The sequence below is a fragment of the Grus americana genome, chromosome 5, assembly GCF_028858705.1.
Source record: "Grus americana isolate bGruAme1 chromosome 5, bGruAme1.mat, whole genome shotgun sequence".
Taxonomy (NCBI): Eukaryota; Metazoa; Chordata; class Aves; order Gruiformes; family Gruidae; genus Grus; species Grus americana.
Genome location: NC_072856.1, coordinates 13,647,501 through 13,663,172, shown reverse-complemented (window position 1 = coordinate 13,663,172; position 15,672 = coordinate 13,647,501). Strand labels below are relative to the sequence as shown.

The window sequence follows — 15,672 nt, the reverse complement described above, 5'->3', positions numbered from 1 at the left end:
TCTAGTACTTCGAACAACTCCCGTTTCCTGGTAGTTCACAAGTGTTGAATACGTATTTTAGCATAACAGTGCAACCACCATAAATAATCATTTTATTTTAAGAAGTATCACAAGCTAAAGAGGAGGAGGACTTTATCCCAACGATTAAAGTCTAATAGTCAAAAGCATCGGTGCAAAAACTAACAAAACCACAGGCTTTCTAAGTTTGAGGTATTTTAATACTTCTAATATACTATTGGCCTCCATTAGAAAATGGTTAACTCCAAAAATGCTCCATCTTTCTCTTTGCATTCTTTTCAACGCTATCACCTTCAAAAAGGACAAACTTGGCCCAAAAATATATGGTATATTTAAGCTTATATTATTTGGTAATTACAAGATTTTTGATAAAAATGAAGTTAGCCATTGTCTATTGCGGCTGACTTCTGTGGCAGAGCAAACTAGCAGACATAGCGCACTTGTAAAAAATACACAGTACCGGATCAATGTACGTTTTATTCCATTACTGCTTCAGCATTTCATAGAGGCTGGATCACTCCCTTTGCAAACGGATATTTTTAAACACTTTATCTGCTTACTCATTTCACATACCAACAATAAAAAAAGTTTTCTAACCCCCAACACATTTGTACAGCAATTAAAGTCAACTACAATTAACACAATCTGTTGGAATTAATCATGATACCTGATGTCAGTTTACTTTTTTAAGCAGAAATCTGGTCTTTGCAATCAAAACATTTACGTATTTGAGAAATATCTTAACTCTTATTATCTTGAAATTTATAAATGCACTGCACGGTGCGTAGGTTGGCTTGCCCACAGCAAATTCAGCAGTGATTTACGCAGTGGAACTGACTAAAATGCAAGCCTTGAAGTTTTTCACTCTCAACCTTTCTCTTTTTTCCTGCCCCATCTCTCTCCTCTCACTTCCTAACATTAGTTTCAGGAAGGTATTTGCCAAAGTTCCACTGTAAAAGAGTATTTTCTAATACCAAGTCATGTTGCATCAGTCACGTTACATTATGTCACTCGAAACACACAAAATGATGTTACCTCCCTGACATAACTTGATGCGATGCCACAGCACATCAAGTCAAAAACATTATTGTTGTTATTTTTTCAGTCTGCCCCTTCATCCTCAATGATATCTGTAAAGACCACAGAAAAGTATTATTGGATGTCTACTTCTCTCAGCACCACGGAGTGTGTTTGCCAAGGCAGCTTTTCACTCACAAAGCCGTATAGCGGTTATTAGACTTTGTGGGCGATATTGGTCCCGCTCGGGCTAGCACTTGCCCCTAAGGCACCGTTACAGCCCCGACCTGGGGGCTGGAAGAGGGGGCAGCTGCCTCTGAGGCCATGGCGCAGCTTGCCAAGTAGCCTTCAGGGATGCAAAAGCACGGAGCACATTGCAATCTCTACCTACACGCTGGCAAGCGTCCTCCTTGCGATGCACCAGGAGTACTGGGGGGGGGAACGTGACATGTTTCTGCAATCCTGCCTTCTCCGTGCAGTAGTAACTATGAATACCCCCACTGCTGGCAGAGACCTCAAAAGAAGAAAACCCCTCAACCAAACCTCTTAAAATCAAGGGGAGAATTGGATAGTAGCCACAACACCGGGAATTTTAGATGGTAGAAATCAGAGCAGCCTCTGGGGGAAAAAAAAATAAGAAAAAAAAATAGAGTGCCATTTACAGGAGTAAAACAGACCCATTTTCATCAACAAGCTCATTCAAGCTTGATTTCAAAAGGAATTGTTTTAGTTAGGAAAGGCTTCCATTTTAGTCCATTTGTAACCTATGCAGGTCCAGCATCCCCTTTTAACATTCACAGATGAGTGGGCAAGTGGAGCCCATTTGAATCAAGCAGAAAGACATGTACAGAGGTAAAACAACCTCTTCATAAAAAGAGTTTCTTCTCTCACTCTCACCTCCTGTCCCCAATTTCTCCAGTGAACTTTTAAAAGTGAGCATAATTTCTCCCCGAGCATAACTACTCCATCAACAGCACAGGAGATTCCCAGGCATTACCGCAGTTTGTTGCTCTGATCTCCACATCCCTCCCATCAGGGGTTTGTTTCCTACTTTACTCCTTTATAAGTGCACCCTGCACTAATTTCCTCTTTACCTCCACCATCGCGACCATTATTCCCTTTTATAGAGCCGCTCATGAGATCTCCTGGAAGGAGGCTGTTGAGAACTGTCTGGATAATCAATGGTTCTAGTTTCATTTCCTTACACCACCATCACGCCGGCCCCAAGCTCCTTGTGTTTAATGAGTATGTCTGCAACACTTGAAAGAACCCAAACACCCCTATTAGGAAACCCTCTTCAGATCTCAGTTTTTCCTCCCAGCTCACCTGTGCCTCTCGCTTCTGCAACACAGGCAGCATCCTGCTGTTAGCCCGTCAATCAGATGGAAATGGATACAGGTTGGCAGGCTCCCCCTGACAGAGAGTCACTGGGATTAAGACATTACCTAGTTATTGTTATTATTAAAGGGAGATGTTAATTTAATTTAATTTAATGTTAATATTATTAATGGAGATGTTAAAAGCCTTTCCTCCCTTTTCCTCCAACAGTCAAGCAAAATTCAGGGGACTCTCGCAATGTATGTCACCCCCAAAAGTGAGGTCAGAGAGAAACACAAACCTTGTTCCATATATGCACAGCAGTAAGAAATTAACCTTGCTTAATTCCTCTGTTATTGCTTAACCCTTTTACCTTTGTGCACAGGGGGCGAGGCATGAGAAAAGTCTTTCTACTGTCTTGCTGGCCAGTTAGATAAGTTCATTCCCTCTTCTCCAACACACGCGCTTTCGACTGGAGCATTATAGACCGCATTAATAACACTACATCAGTTTACTTCAGAGGGCTTCAAGAAATTGGAGGAAGAAAAGGCGCTGGGAGAGGGATTCTCAGCCCAGAGGCATGTGATGAGTTTGCACAAGCTCCCTCCCCACGCACCTCTCTGGGGCAGTGAGCATTTAACCTTCTAGTTGTCAGCGCTTCGGCCCCCTCCCACACAGCCGGATCGCACAAGCCCGTGATTTCTCTTCGTGCCCCATCTGACTCCGCGGTGTCGTGGCAGGCGGACTCTCACCTTTCAGAAGCAGAGACTCCAGATCAAAAGAAAAGGGGGAGGGGGGAAGGGGAGGGAAAAGAGGTAGAGAAACAGGAAAAAAAGCAGCAAAGGAAAGCATCTCCCACTTGCCTCTTTTGCCTGGTATCCACTTCTCCGAGTTAAAGCCCCCCGCCAGCCCGACAGAGACACATTTTATGGCAATTTACGCAACCGCGTCAGGCAGCACTGACTGCAATGGGAGCGCGGCGTGGCATTTCGGAACCGTACAGCCTCGGATGCCACCGAAGTTGGCCCGGTGGTGACACACGCTAAGGCCACCAGACCTGATGGCAGGCCCAGTGACAGAGCTGCCGGCATCTGACACTTCCCGGTTGGCCGCGGCACTCACCGGGGCCAGGGCAAGCCGCCGCCGGTGTCCCCAGCGCGGTCACCGCCGCGCCGCACCGCACGGCCGGGGCTGAGCGCGGGCCGCCGGCCGGGCACGCCCGGGCAGAGAGACCCCGCACCGCCCGGCCTTGAAACCGCGGCGGGGCGGCGGCAGCCCTCAGGGGGACCGGCCCCGGGGGTGGTGATGGGCACCGGCCCGGGCGCACTCGCCGGGCCCCGGGAGCCCTTTGGGAGGCGGCGGGTGGGGGGCTCAGCTGCCCGCGGCACCGGTGGGGCGATGCGGGACAGGGCCGGGCAGCAGCGCCCTGCCGCGGCGCAGCGAGCGGCGGCCCGGCGCGGGGCAGCTCCCTCCATCCCTCGCTCCCTCCGTCCCTCCCCCGCCGCCCGCCGCCTCCCGCTGCCGAGGCGCCCGGGCGGAGTTGGCGGCGGGGCCCCGCGCCCCCGCTCCCACCTACCGTCCTCCTTGTCCAGCACCATTGTCCCGGGCGCCGAGGGCGGCCGCCGCCGCTCCGGCTGCTTGGGGCGCTCCCCCTCCAGCCGCCGCCGCGCGGCTCCGGGGGAGGCGAGGCGCCGCGCCGGGCCGGGGAGCGGGGCGCTGCCGAGGCAAGGGGGGGCAGCGGTGCGGCCGCCCCGGCGCTGCCCCGGGACGCGAGTTTGGAGCGGGGCTGCGGCGGGCTACGGTCGCGCTGGGCACCGGAGAGGTGGAGCTGGGCTGATGCACCGGCCGCTTCGCCCCCGGCCCCGCCGCTGCAGCTCGAGTGCCAGTTTAGATATTAAAAAAGAAGAAGGTGGGGGGGAAGAGGAAAAAAGAGGTAAGGGAGGAACAATATCGGGGGGTGGTTCCCCAGCTCTGTCCTTTCCCAACCTGCGCTGTCAAAAATTGTCTTAATGTAATCGCGTGTGATAGCTCGCAACCTCTCCCCCCTTTGCTGTTGCTACTGCAAGAGCTTTCCAGGCTTCTAAAGTGCTTTTCTCTTGATTTCACTCTAAATCTAAAATTATATTCAAAGGAAGGGGGGTGGGAGGGAGGAAAGATGTGAACCTATCACTGAAAGCAAAAGCACTTGCCGCCTGCCTCTCTCGCTTGCTCGCTCTCTCTCAATTTATGTGCTTTGCACTCTCTCCTGCTGCTGAATAAATGCACACATTTCCCAGGGACCCTCAGATTCCCCTGTTAATTAAATCAATTCATTATGCTCAGATCTGATTAGCAGCCCCTTCCCCCCCTCTTTGAATCAATTATTCAATACACAAACATAATTGCCTGTGCCAGAGGTGTCTAAGTATTAGCTTATTTAACTCCAAGGACACTAATTACCCCTAGGGCAAGGGAACTTTTCTCATTAATTCTGACAAAACACAAAGCACAGTTAAAGAGTGTGTGTATATACGTGTGTGAGAGAGAAAATGGGGGAGCGTATAGCCGAGGAAGGGAGGCATTACTCTAACACACGTGTTACTGTATAAATAAGCTCAATTTTCTTTCTACCTTTGCATTAGATTATTCCCCACATCTTCCCTTCGCTAAACTTGCCTTGTCCACCCCCCCTTTTTTTTTAAAAAAAAAAAAAAGTAAGGAACAGATCGGCATTGCAAGTCATGGCAGTTCTGGAGTGAAAGCACTTGCAACCGAATCCAAAAAGAAAAAAAGTACATAGGACTGGTGGGGAGCAAAGCAGAATTTGCAAACAGTTTTGTTTACCAAAGAAGAAAACTCTGTGGCAGACAATCCTCTGTACTTTAAAAACCTGTGAAAGAAGTGGCCCTCTGAAGCAGCAGGTAAGATGATACATAATCTAGTATGTACTGGGAACAGTTCTGAATTGTTTACCATTTGAATGAATGTCAGTGCCCACTATTAATGTACTTGCTTCCTACATTTACCATAATGGGCTTGATTTCCATTAGCTGAAGCTGGAACGCTAAAAAGAGCCTAGGCAAGACTGATGCAAACCAAGATCGACCATCATTGTAGTACCTGAGACGCATGACTTCTGGCTTGTGCGTTACCCAAATTTTACCTCTCTGTGAACCTCCTTTAAATAAAAAAAGTCTAAGAAAAAAGAAGTAGTAATTGATTCCCCCAAATTAGGTTTTTACTTTCTAAAGACCTTTATTGTTCATGTCCTCAATGTGCACAGAAGTATTGAAGATTTTCTTTTTGTTTCCTTAGGCAATGCATGAGCTGATCCATTAATCCATTTGGCTTTATATATCAGGAAACTAATATTAGCTCAGCTCATCTATTAGCTTTTATTTAGGTCCCCCCATGTTGCATTTTTTTGGACTTTTGTTCAGGCTGGTTCCCCTTGAGGGGAGACAGACATTTTTTGATAGATTTCAGGGGAGAAAACACTGTACATCATCTCATGGGAACTATCCCCTCCCCAATTCCCCATCCTCACGTTCACCCATGTCAAGACAGCCATGATTAAACTTGCTTGTTTGGCAACTCTGCCCACTATCTTTAAAGCACACCTTGCACACATCACTTAAAGACAAGGGGGGAAACCCCACAAACACCTCCTTTTCTTCTCTCCCCCCCGCTTAGCTAAGCTTGCTTGGCAACAAGCTTACTGAGCTACGTTCGTTCTTTGCAAGCATAAATATGACTGGGAACATAAAGTTGTGTTTCATTAGTGCAGTATGTTTTCCTGTGAGTACACACATATAAGGATAAAAATGCTTTCAGCTTTGTAGCACAACAAACCCTGTTAATTCTCTAGTCTTTAATTTCCACTGCATGGCAAATACTGCACCCACAGGAACTTGGTCCATCTAACTCAATGAATTTTTTTTTTCCTTTCTTCTTTTCTGAAAGAACACAGCAGCACTTGAAAAAATACCGACCCTGGAGAACATCATGCATCAACTCATTTCTAAGTGTACTTCTGGTCCTTGAGCCCACTTCTTTTCTCACCATGGCCAAGGAGACTTCTGAGTGCAAAGCCAGAATCTCAGCATCTTAGTATGCAACTCTTGAGCCTTAGTTCTGAGTTTGCTACAGGGGTGATGCAGTTTCATCTAAACAACAGACCGAGTAGCAGGCGTTTGTCTGCATGCACTGAAGCTCAAGGTCACTGCTGGGATGTCAAGGGTAGAACAGGAAGAAACTGAGGAAACAGATATTGACTTTGGTATCAATTCTTAAGCAGCGGTGTTCACACTTGAGCTGAGATGTGGTCACTGGAGATGAAAAAGAAAGAGGTGGAGGGAAAATGCAAGAGAGAAATTTGCACATGTGCACGCGCACAAGGGAGTGTCGCACAAGGGAGTGTCACACAAGGGGAGAAAAATAATGCAGAAAAGTACAAACCCCAAAACATTCCATTCCCAAATACACATCCTGTATTTTGAACAGTCTGCTGTAATCCTACAGTTACAGTTGTGGGGATTTTTAGGTTTACAGCTTTAATAAGATGAAGGGATGAACCCCAGTGTAGAGGTCCCCACTTTAGGTAAATGACTTTTTTTGCAGTGTGGTGAAGCATTGTTCTGCATGGTTTTCAATTATATCTGTTCAGCCAGTCATTTCAGAGAAGTGAGCAAGTTTCAGTAGTTTTTGAGCCTACTTCACCCAGTAGATTGGAAATCCCATACAAAGAATTTTACCACACATATTTTAGTACCTCGACACTAGAGAGGAACAACTAGATCACTCCTTTGAAAAGTGCGTGTGTACGTACGTAACGGGCACCATGATGAGTGACTGGGAAAACTTGACACAGATCAGTGGCAGAACTGGGAATAAGCCTCAGTTTCCCGACCCCCTGTTCTCTGGAACAAAGTGCTAAGGCAGCTCGCTGCCGGAGGAGGACCAGACAACACCGTCACTGAGGTGCCAGTTTATCATTAGCGTGTGGTGTTATTCATTCAATTATGGTACCTTACACACGCCCTGTCTAGGCAGTACTGAGAAGTCATCATGCTCAATACTGCAGAAAGTACAGATAAAGGAGAACAGCTGTGCTCTGCCTAGGAAAGCTTCTGGTCTAATACTGATTCCTGGTGTGGGAGGGAAGAGGCACACAGGAATAAAACCACCCATGTGCTGCAGTAAGGGCTAGGGCTCAGACCTCTGGGTCTAACTTGAGGTCCTTGCTCACTTGCTGCTCTTACTTTTCTTTTGCTAGTCTTGAGAACAAGCAAGAGAAAATGAAGTTCCTTAAGAACAACGTGCTGTTCTTATTAAATTGCAAAGGAAGTCTGCAATACACTTAAGTCAAGCCTTTAGCAGACCCGTGAGGTTTCATATTATCCTATGCTTGAATGAGGCAGATGACTGGAGCAAAAACCAGCTAATGACATAAAAGCATTCTTCTACTTTCAGTCTCTCTTAATTAAGGAGTTGGTTAATGTTTCAGCGTTGGGAATTATAAAGCTTCATCAGGGAGGTTAATATGTTTTTTATTTTATCTTTTAGCTGACAGGAGAAAAGAAAAATCAAAACAAAAAAAAGAAGAGAGAGGTGATTAAGTCATGTGCCAGTCAGAATCCCACAGTGAAGGCAGTATCAGGCCATACCAAAGACCACTGCTGCACATGGTGAATTTAGCAGCTATTTCCAAAGTCAGATTTCTGAGCAGATGAGACTTTTGTCTGCCAGTTTAGACACATGGGTTTTATTTCTTGAATTCACACAAATAACCAAGACAATTTGCACAGCTCTATACTAGATTAGCTACAAAAGATCTCTATGTTATTACCCATTTCAGAATCACTTGCACCTACCTTGCTAGTGTCAGAAGAGAGTGACCACGGGCTTGACCTTATACCACAATTCAGCAGTCCTGTAAAGAACGAAAATCACAAGTGCTCTAAAAAGTTATGTTCACACAGAACATGGGCTACAGTTCAAAAGACCACTTAAATGCATACCTGAGATCTACAGACCTCAATTATTTCTAAACTCCTCCTTGATCTACTTAACTTCTCTGCCTATACATTGTAAAAATAAATCACTTGATTCTGTTACTAAGCTTTGCGTTAAATGACTTAAATATTTTGGTAAATATGGGCTATTTTTTTAAAAAGAAAATAGTGTGTTAAAAATACAGCATTTCCTTTGATAGAGGAAAAATGGCAAAGCTTCAAAAATACTACCTCTAGAGAATGAGTTCTTTACCACTGTGATATAAGGCTGGTACTTTAAGCCATTAGGCTTTACAATGTGTAATGACCTTTTAGAGAAATTTACAGCAGATAAATTAGTTATTCAGAAGTTTTGCTGCTGCTCTCTGTAGCACAAAGCTAAAAAGAAAAATATTTTTTTCAAAAATAAAAGTAGGAAGACCTTATGAAAATAGGAGCAGACCAAGAATTTAGAAGTTTATCGGGCAGATTCTGTCCCCCCAGAACAGCTCAGCTGCCATGAACTCCGTAAAGTTTCTTTCTACAGGAGAAACAGGCATCGGAATGGTTTTGTGATGGAGTATAAACTACTGGACGATCAGGTTGGGTCTGACACACTGCAGATCCATCAGCACCTCCCCAGTACCAATACCGCTGGGGAGAAGGGCAGGTCTAAGGCAGAGGATCTACACCCCAAGTGAACGGCTTTAGAGGAAGCCCAGACTTGGAGCTGGGATAGGCTGGCTTCCCCTGGGCTCCAGGGAAAGTGTACTTACAGGAGATACATCTTTTCCAGAAGAAGCTTCATTTCTCTTTCTACTTCTCAGAACTTTCCCAGGCTCAGGTGAGATGTGTTCTTCCACTTGTATGGTCAATAAGTTCTGAACAGTGATGTAAAATTTCAATTCATGCTGAAATTGAGCAAAAGTTCAGGAACTCACCTTTAGCCCAACCTCTCTGAGCAAGCCACCACACAGCCTCTGACTCTGCCACCTCTTCACACAGTGGTATCTGTGCAGAGTTTCCAGAGTCCTTTAAAGTAAGTGGAAAAGAATCCTTAAAAAAACCCAAACCCCAACAAAAAACACCCCAAACCTGATGAGTAAATTCTGGTGACAGTGTTTCTATAATGTCTCTCATTTTTCATCTGGACCAATAACTGACTTTTCTGTATGTCCTTCTCTACTTCAAAGTTCATTGCTACCACAATGTTTTCCTGCAGATAGTCCTGCCTTTTATTCCTTACCTTGGTGGGTGCGGTAGGTAGATGTGAAAGACAAATCTAGCATCCGCACATCTGCCTTGGTTGTTTCATGGAGGAATCCAGTGAGACAGTGTCTGGTTCTGGAGTGACACATGGAGCTCTTGGGCTTGTTGCCACATCCACTGTTCTGATCAGAGCTTATTGCTCCCAGCCTGATGTCAAGCAGAGACTAATCAAACGTGAGATGGGTGAACAGAGGCAGAGCCATGGAGCTGGCTCTTCGTAATCTGTTACTATCAGTTCTTCTTTATACTGCAGCAGCACACAGGTCCCAGTCATGGAGCTAGACCATGACATATTGTCCAAAAATCCCAGTGCCTTTCTTCAATGATACTTTATTTCTTCACTGTCTTGCTGCTGAAGAGACCAGGCAGAACTGACACAGAATAGTCTGAAATGGAAAATCATGAATTGAAAAGATAAAATGCAATGCCAGGCTCACATTGCTTTGTGATGACAATATCCTAAGATGCTGCCAGTGTCCCCCGTGTTTTGTGGCTCCCTCTGACTCTACTTGGCATGGGTGACATTTGCCAGGTCTTTTTAGCATCATTCTAACAACATATCATCTAAAAACATTGATTCTGTAGGAAAATGGCTGCTGGCAGAATAGCAGTAGGTACACACAAGGATATGGCATGGCTGCTGAACACACAACAGAGGAATTCCAGCTATTCCTGTGTCACACAGCCAGTGAGGGTCTGTTGCACTGGACTATGTTTTGCACATTATTTCATCAGCATCCAGTTCAGTCTGAATCTAATGGCGATAATTTTCTTGATCCATTAATGTGTGAGAGGAGGAAACACATCCACAAACCAGAGATGACTATTTTACTTTTTTTTTTTTAAATAAACCCATCCTATGAAATTACAAGATTTCTTTCCTAATCCAAAGACAGAAACAAGTTCGATGAAGATGAAAGTTACTGAAGATCTTCCGATAAAAGCAGGCAGGCGGAGGGTTTAATGAAGGCATACACTATAGCGCACATCTTGCCAACGTTTCTTAATGAATAATATGTGCACTCAGATGAGAATAATATTGATTGAGGTCTGCAGGGAAAGTTCTCTAGCAAAAATTTTTATTCTAGGAGCAGAGTCCTTTTTGGAAGATTTTGATCTTTTTCTGCTGCAACCTTTCTCCTCCCCTCTCTTTGTGCTACCCAAAGCAACTGACAGCCAAAAAATGAAAAGCCTGCCCTGCATCTAATGTATCTATAAGATCCAGAAAGAAATTTATATACCGGTACTAAGAATGGCTGCACCATTCTCCTTAGCTGGTAGAGGGCACAGCAGTGTGTAATTAGGACTGGATTACTTTACTCAGAACTGGAGCAGAGAGCAGATGTCATGCATTAATATTGGCATTTGATTCCACACGCTTTCTCTGCCATGTTTGCAAAAACAATTTGCCTCTCTGTCTTGGATCTTGCCTGGCGTTTACCCTCAGGTTGCTGTAGTGCAAACAAAAAGCCACCAGTGGCAATATGAAAGTACGTGTAGAAGGATAGGCCCATACAGAGCGGGTAGAGTTTATGATTTAATTCCTAACATAAAATATCAAGTTATTTTCTGATTACGTTGATTAGATTAATATGGCTGGTACGTTCTACTAGACGCCAGCTCAGACACAAGAGGTCACGACAGTATAATGCATTTGTTATCATAAGCCAACAGTAAAGAAAGATACACCTTATTCCAAATTTATGTTATCAGACACTATCTGTAGAACATATGAGAGGTCCATCTCCCTTCTCAAACACAGCCAACCTTTTCTTCACCTGTTTTTCCACACAGGGGACTGCAGTTTTGATTTTGCTCCAGTTCAACATTTCATATACGGAATCCTTCCAGAGGGCCTACAACAAAATTTCATGCTGTTAAAAATATTGGCCCCAATTCTGAACTGCAGCCAGTTTGCATTTGATGGCAGCTTTATGGCTGCAGCTGGGTTCTGGAGGTTTCTTAGGAGTAAAAGATGATCTGCCTTAATTTAGGAGCATGAAGAGGCTGATTACAGTGGTCTATACTACAGCACCATAGAATAACCATAACATACCAGGCAGCATGCAACCCAGCAGTGATGCTGACAAACTCTAGATTCATATCTATGGACGCAACCCAGTGAGAATAACCACTGGAACTGCTGCAGTGGTATGTCTGGCTTTAAGACACACTGTTTGCCTTACTTAGTGACGGAGGATGCACATCAGACCCAGACCTGTAACACCAGCAACACTCCTGTAGCCCCCATTTGCAGGTTGTAACACCTGTTTGTATCATGCAAGGCATTACCTACACAGACACTTTGGGAAGAGCACCACGCTCCTCTATCCACGCCTATGTAACCCTGCCTCTGCTGCCTCTGTTGTCTTGTGATGCCAGCCACTGGGGAAGGGAGTGTGTGTGACTGCAGTAACAGGGTCACAGCTGAGACACTGGAAGACTTTGTGCTTGTAGACCACCAAGACCATTCCCCATGAAAAATTGTCCCTTTTTTGGCCTACTCCCTGTATGCAATGGTGGCAACTCCCCTAGTCCTAAAGAAGGGCTACGTGTTGGATATCTTAACAAAATGACAAATTACCTTACCAAATTAGGAAAAGACTACTGAAATCCAATGGGCAGGTTCACATTCTTCTGGTCCAGCAGCAAATGACAGAAGTGCAAGCACTGCTATCCTAAAACAAGAAAGTAACTGGAGTGAAATGGCAGTGGTTGCCACAGCTCTCTCTAAGCAGGTGAGAAACTCAGTCTGAAAGCAGTAAAGATAACTACAGAAATGATATCATTCTCTCAGTAAGAGCTAGAAAAGCTTCTCTGCTCGCAGGGAGGTCAAGAAGTGAGAGCCCAGTGGATCATTTGTTGCGTTTTTAATGCTTCATGGCTCAGGGTCAGTCAGAAATCCCTATCCTAAGGTCATGGTTAGGGCAGCCTGGAAAACAATCTTGTTTCTTTTCCGTTACTGGCAAGGCCTTGCTCAGACTCTGCTATTTCTCTCTCTCACAGCCTGCTCATCATGCTATGGTTAAATTCACCCTAGGCGCTGACGTACAGCTTCTCTGGGATCACCGTGGCCCAAAGGACTTCACTATAGCAGTCCACAGTGTTGCAACATGATGCAACAAATATCCAACCAAAGCTAACCTTGGGCAGCATTCAGGGGAGTAAAATTCCTTACCATGCCTATCGATAAGCAAGCACTAATATTTAGCTTCATTTTTAAGTAGCATCACTGTGGCAGAACGAGGAGCATGGATGGTAGCAAACTTTTTTCCAACAAAGCAACAAGTCCTATTTCTGCCGCACTGGCCCCTTGCCACTGCAGCAGCATGGCTACACTTGACACACGGGGAAGTGTGATAATCATCCATCTCCTAACCTGCTTAGGAGACGGTTTGACTTAGAAGAAGCTGGGAAGCACAGTTTAGAGGCCCTGCTAATGACTACATCTGTTTTAAATAGACATATTTTGACTATAGCTTCCATACCAAACAGTCATTGGAGTCAAGTGATCGCTTAGAAAGGCTGAGATAGAACTCTGCAGTACTTTACAATGGATTTAACAGCTAAGCCTTAAAAGAAAAAATACCTCCATCCAAACACACAGCTGAAGCACAGGCATTTAATGAACACCATTCACTGCTTAAATGTGAATTCACACTATAACACTCTTGCAAATAATCTATAATACCTCACATTGCTAGGATATCAAATTTGCATAAATATACCTCAAATATTTATAAATCGATAGACATAAGCATGCATTTAAAAGTGAATATCAAAAGTGCATTACGCACAGAGTTCTTACTCTCTAATTAATTCAAATAATCACATTTTGCCTTATTAAATTAAACATTATATGGACAAAATATAGCTTGCTATCAATTCTAAGTACTAAAATACTGTTAGAAAGGAACAGTAATGCCAAAAAAAACAAGAGAGAGAGAACGTGCCCATAGAAGACCACTTAACTGAAACGTAGCTGTAAGATCTAATGCCATGGAATGACTAATGATAATGTATATATTACTTTTAAACAAGTGAGCAATTTTGGCTAACTCTCCACCTCTTTGTCTGGTACTCCAGTTTCAGCCTAGTGAGCTATAACTGTGCAGGATAAGCAGAAAGCAGCAAAAGAGCCTGCTAACCCTCTTGCACATTTAAAAAAGGTCTCCTCAGAAGCAAGGATAATTCCTTATTTCCTCCAGCTGCTTATTTACGTCCCTGCTCTCATTTAGTTACAGCTAAAAAAACAACAGCAACAACTGGCCCTGATAGTTTTTTAAAACTCTTTCCAGCTAAGAATCCCTTTATTTATCAAGAGGTACGAAGAAGCACTGAGGACAGCTGTGTAGTTTGGAACAAATTTCTCAGTCAGTCCCACTTTAAAGCTTTTATATACCCAAGAAGTCTAGCCCTGCCTGAAAGACAGTGATTAAAGTTTTTAAAGAGTAAAGAAATTTTTACACAGAGCAGTATGATGCTCAGGACCAATTAAATGTCATCTTAAGTACTTAACTGAAGCATTTTTTTATACACTAGGAATCAGTTAAGTGGAAGGTGCCAAATTAAACTTACATTTGAATTTTGCCATTGATTTAATCTCAAGAGATTAAGCATCGTATTTCAAGAATGATTTCAGAAAGCTTTCAGTAGAACAGTCTCTGTTAATCTGGCTTCAGGAACACTGCAGAAGTCTGAGAAAAGAAAACACACAAGGGAAATTTGACATACTCAAGAGCAAATAAGTGCATATAACAACAACAAAAGTGTTGCAATTAAGCCCAAAATAATGCAGGTGGCATCACATGAGGGGGTCTCAGTCAAGAGAGACTTAGTCTGCACAAGGACATTAAGTGAATTTGTTCTATTTTCAGGCAAGAGCAATAAACGCCAGGTTTTTCTTTCTCCAACATGCAACAAATTCATTTGTCACATGCAATAACATAGAATCATAGAATGGTTTGGGTTGGAAGGGACCTCAAAGATCATCTAGTTCCAACCCCCCTGCTGCGGGCAGGGACACCCTCCACTAGATATAATGATATAATGATTCACGTGATAACATGATACAATGATTCACATGCCCTTTCTCTGATGAATGTTTTTCTCAAGCAAATATGACTTTGGAAAATTTCGGGGAAAAAGGGATATAATAAAACTTTTGGGAATGAGGCAGAAGGTCTTTGCAGCTAAAGCACTAGACTGGAACTGGGGAGCCTTGGAATTTATTCCAGGTCTGGTATATGTTTTTCATAAAACTTCTAGCAAGTCTCTTGGGCACCAAAGCAAAAGTCAGGTGGCTGATAATTGTTTTCATAAATGTTTAGGTGCTCTTGGCACAAACATTTATTTAGAAAATAGAGGCTAGATGGCTAAACAGACATAAACGAATCCCGGGCTAACCCAACCCTAGCCACTCATCCCCATGCCCTCTTTCGGAAAGGTTGTTGTTTTTATTATTATTATTTATTTATGTATCTATTTACATGGATTATGTCAGTGACTGGGGCTAAGGAATGGTCCAATAAGTAGACCAAAACTTCAAAGGCAGCCCTTAGCATGTTGAAGGGAAAGAGTAGGAATACCTTGGGCTGGCTTTGCTGATCACGTGACCAATGTGTAGCTCCTCATAGCTGCATACCCCACACTACAACCTCATTTGGGAAAGCAAGAATACATTTGGCACAAAAAGTAGTAGTGGGCAACTTTCTTCAAATTATGGGGAAACGGCTTGACTTCTCTTTCTTGTAACAAAATACACCAGCGTGACCTCTGAGATCACTCCCCAGCAGACGGGAGAGCTGGTACAATTCTTCCATGTGCCTGAGCAGATGTCACCTGGACCACCTAACTAACGAAATAGTCTTTTCTGGCTTAGGGTGTGCTCCTGCAACTTCTCCTGTTTAATTTATGTGTAATCATTAATAAATCATTAGGCTAGAGGAGAAAGCATTACTCCAGGTGATGGAATAGGTTACTCATCCTTGTTTCCACTCCCTGCTTTGCAGATTCTGTTTGTGTTTTACATTAAACAGTCTTTGGCTAATCTGTCACCACTGGCATAGGGATTCAACCC

At 44.0% G+C, this 15,672-nt stretch overlaps 1 protein-coding gene across 8 annotated transcripts in view; it reads right to left on the bottom strand.

Moving 5' to 3' along the window:
- LMO1 (LIM domain only 1) overlaps positions 1-15,672 on the bottom strand; it is a 216,424-nt gene that overhangs the window by 58,347 nt on the left and 142,405 nt on the right. For 2 of the 8 annotated variants that reach the window (XM_054828730.1, XM_054828736.1), the window contains exons 9-14: positions 14,172-14,290; positions 12,183-12,271; positions 11,372-11,449; positions 9,571-9,979; positions 9,101-9,356; positions 8,205-8,263 (exon numbers count right to left, since the gene is read on the bottom strand). Coding sequence is in view for 1 of the 8 variants with exons in the window: in XM_054828735.1 (XP_054684710.1) it covers positions 3,929-3,950 (22 nt within the window). In the remaining 7 variants the exon portion in view is untranslated. Of the gene's footprint in view, positions 1-3,474; positions 3,627-3,928; positions 4,440-8,204; positions 8,264-9,100; positions 9,357-9,570; positions 9,980-11,371; positions 11,450-12,182; positions 12,272-14,171; positions 14,291-15,672 lie in introns of those variants that run through there. The other 6 variants (XM_054828733.1, XM_054828735.1, XM_054828732.1 and 3 more) reach the window with 5 other exon arrangements.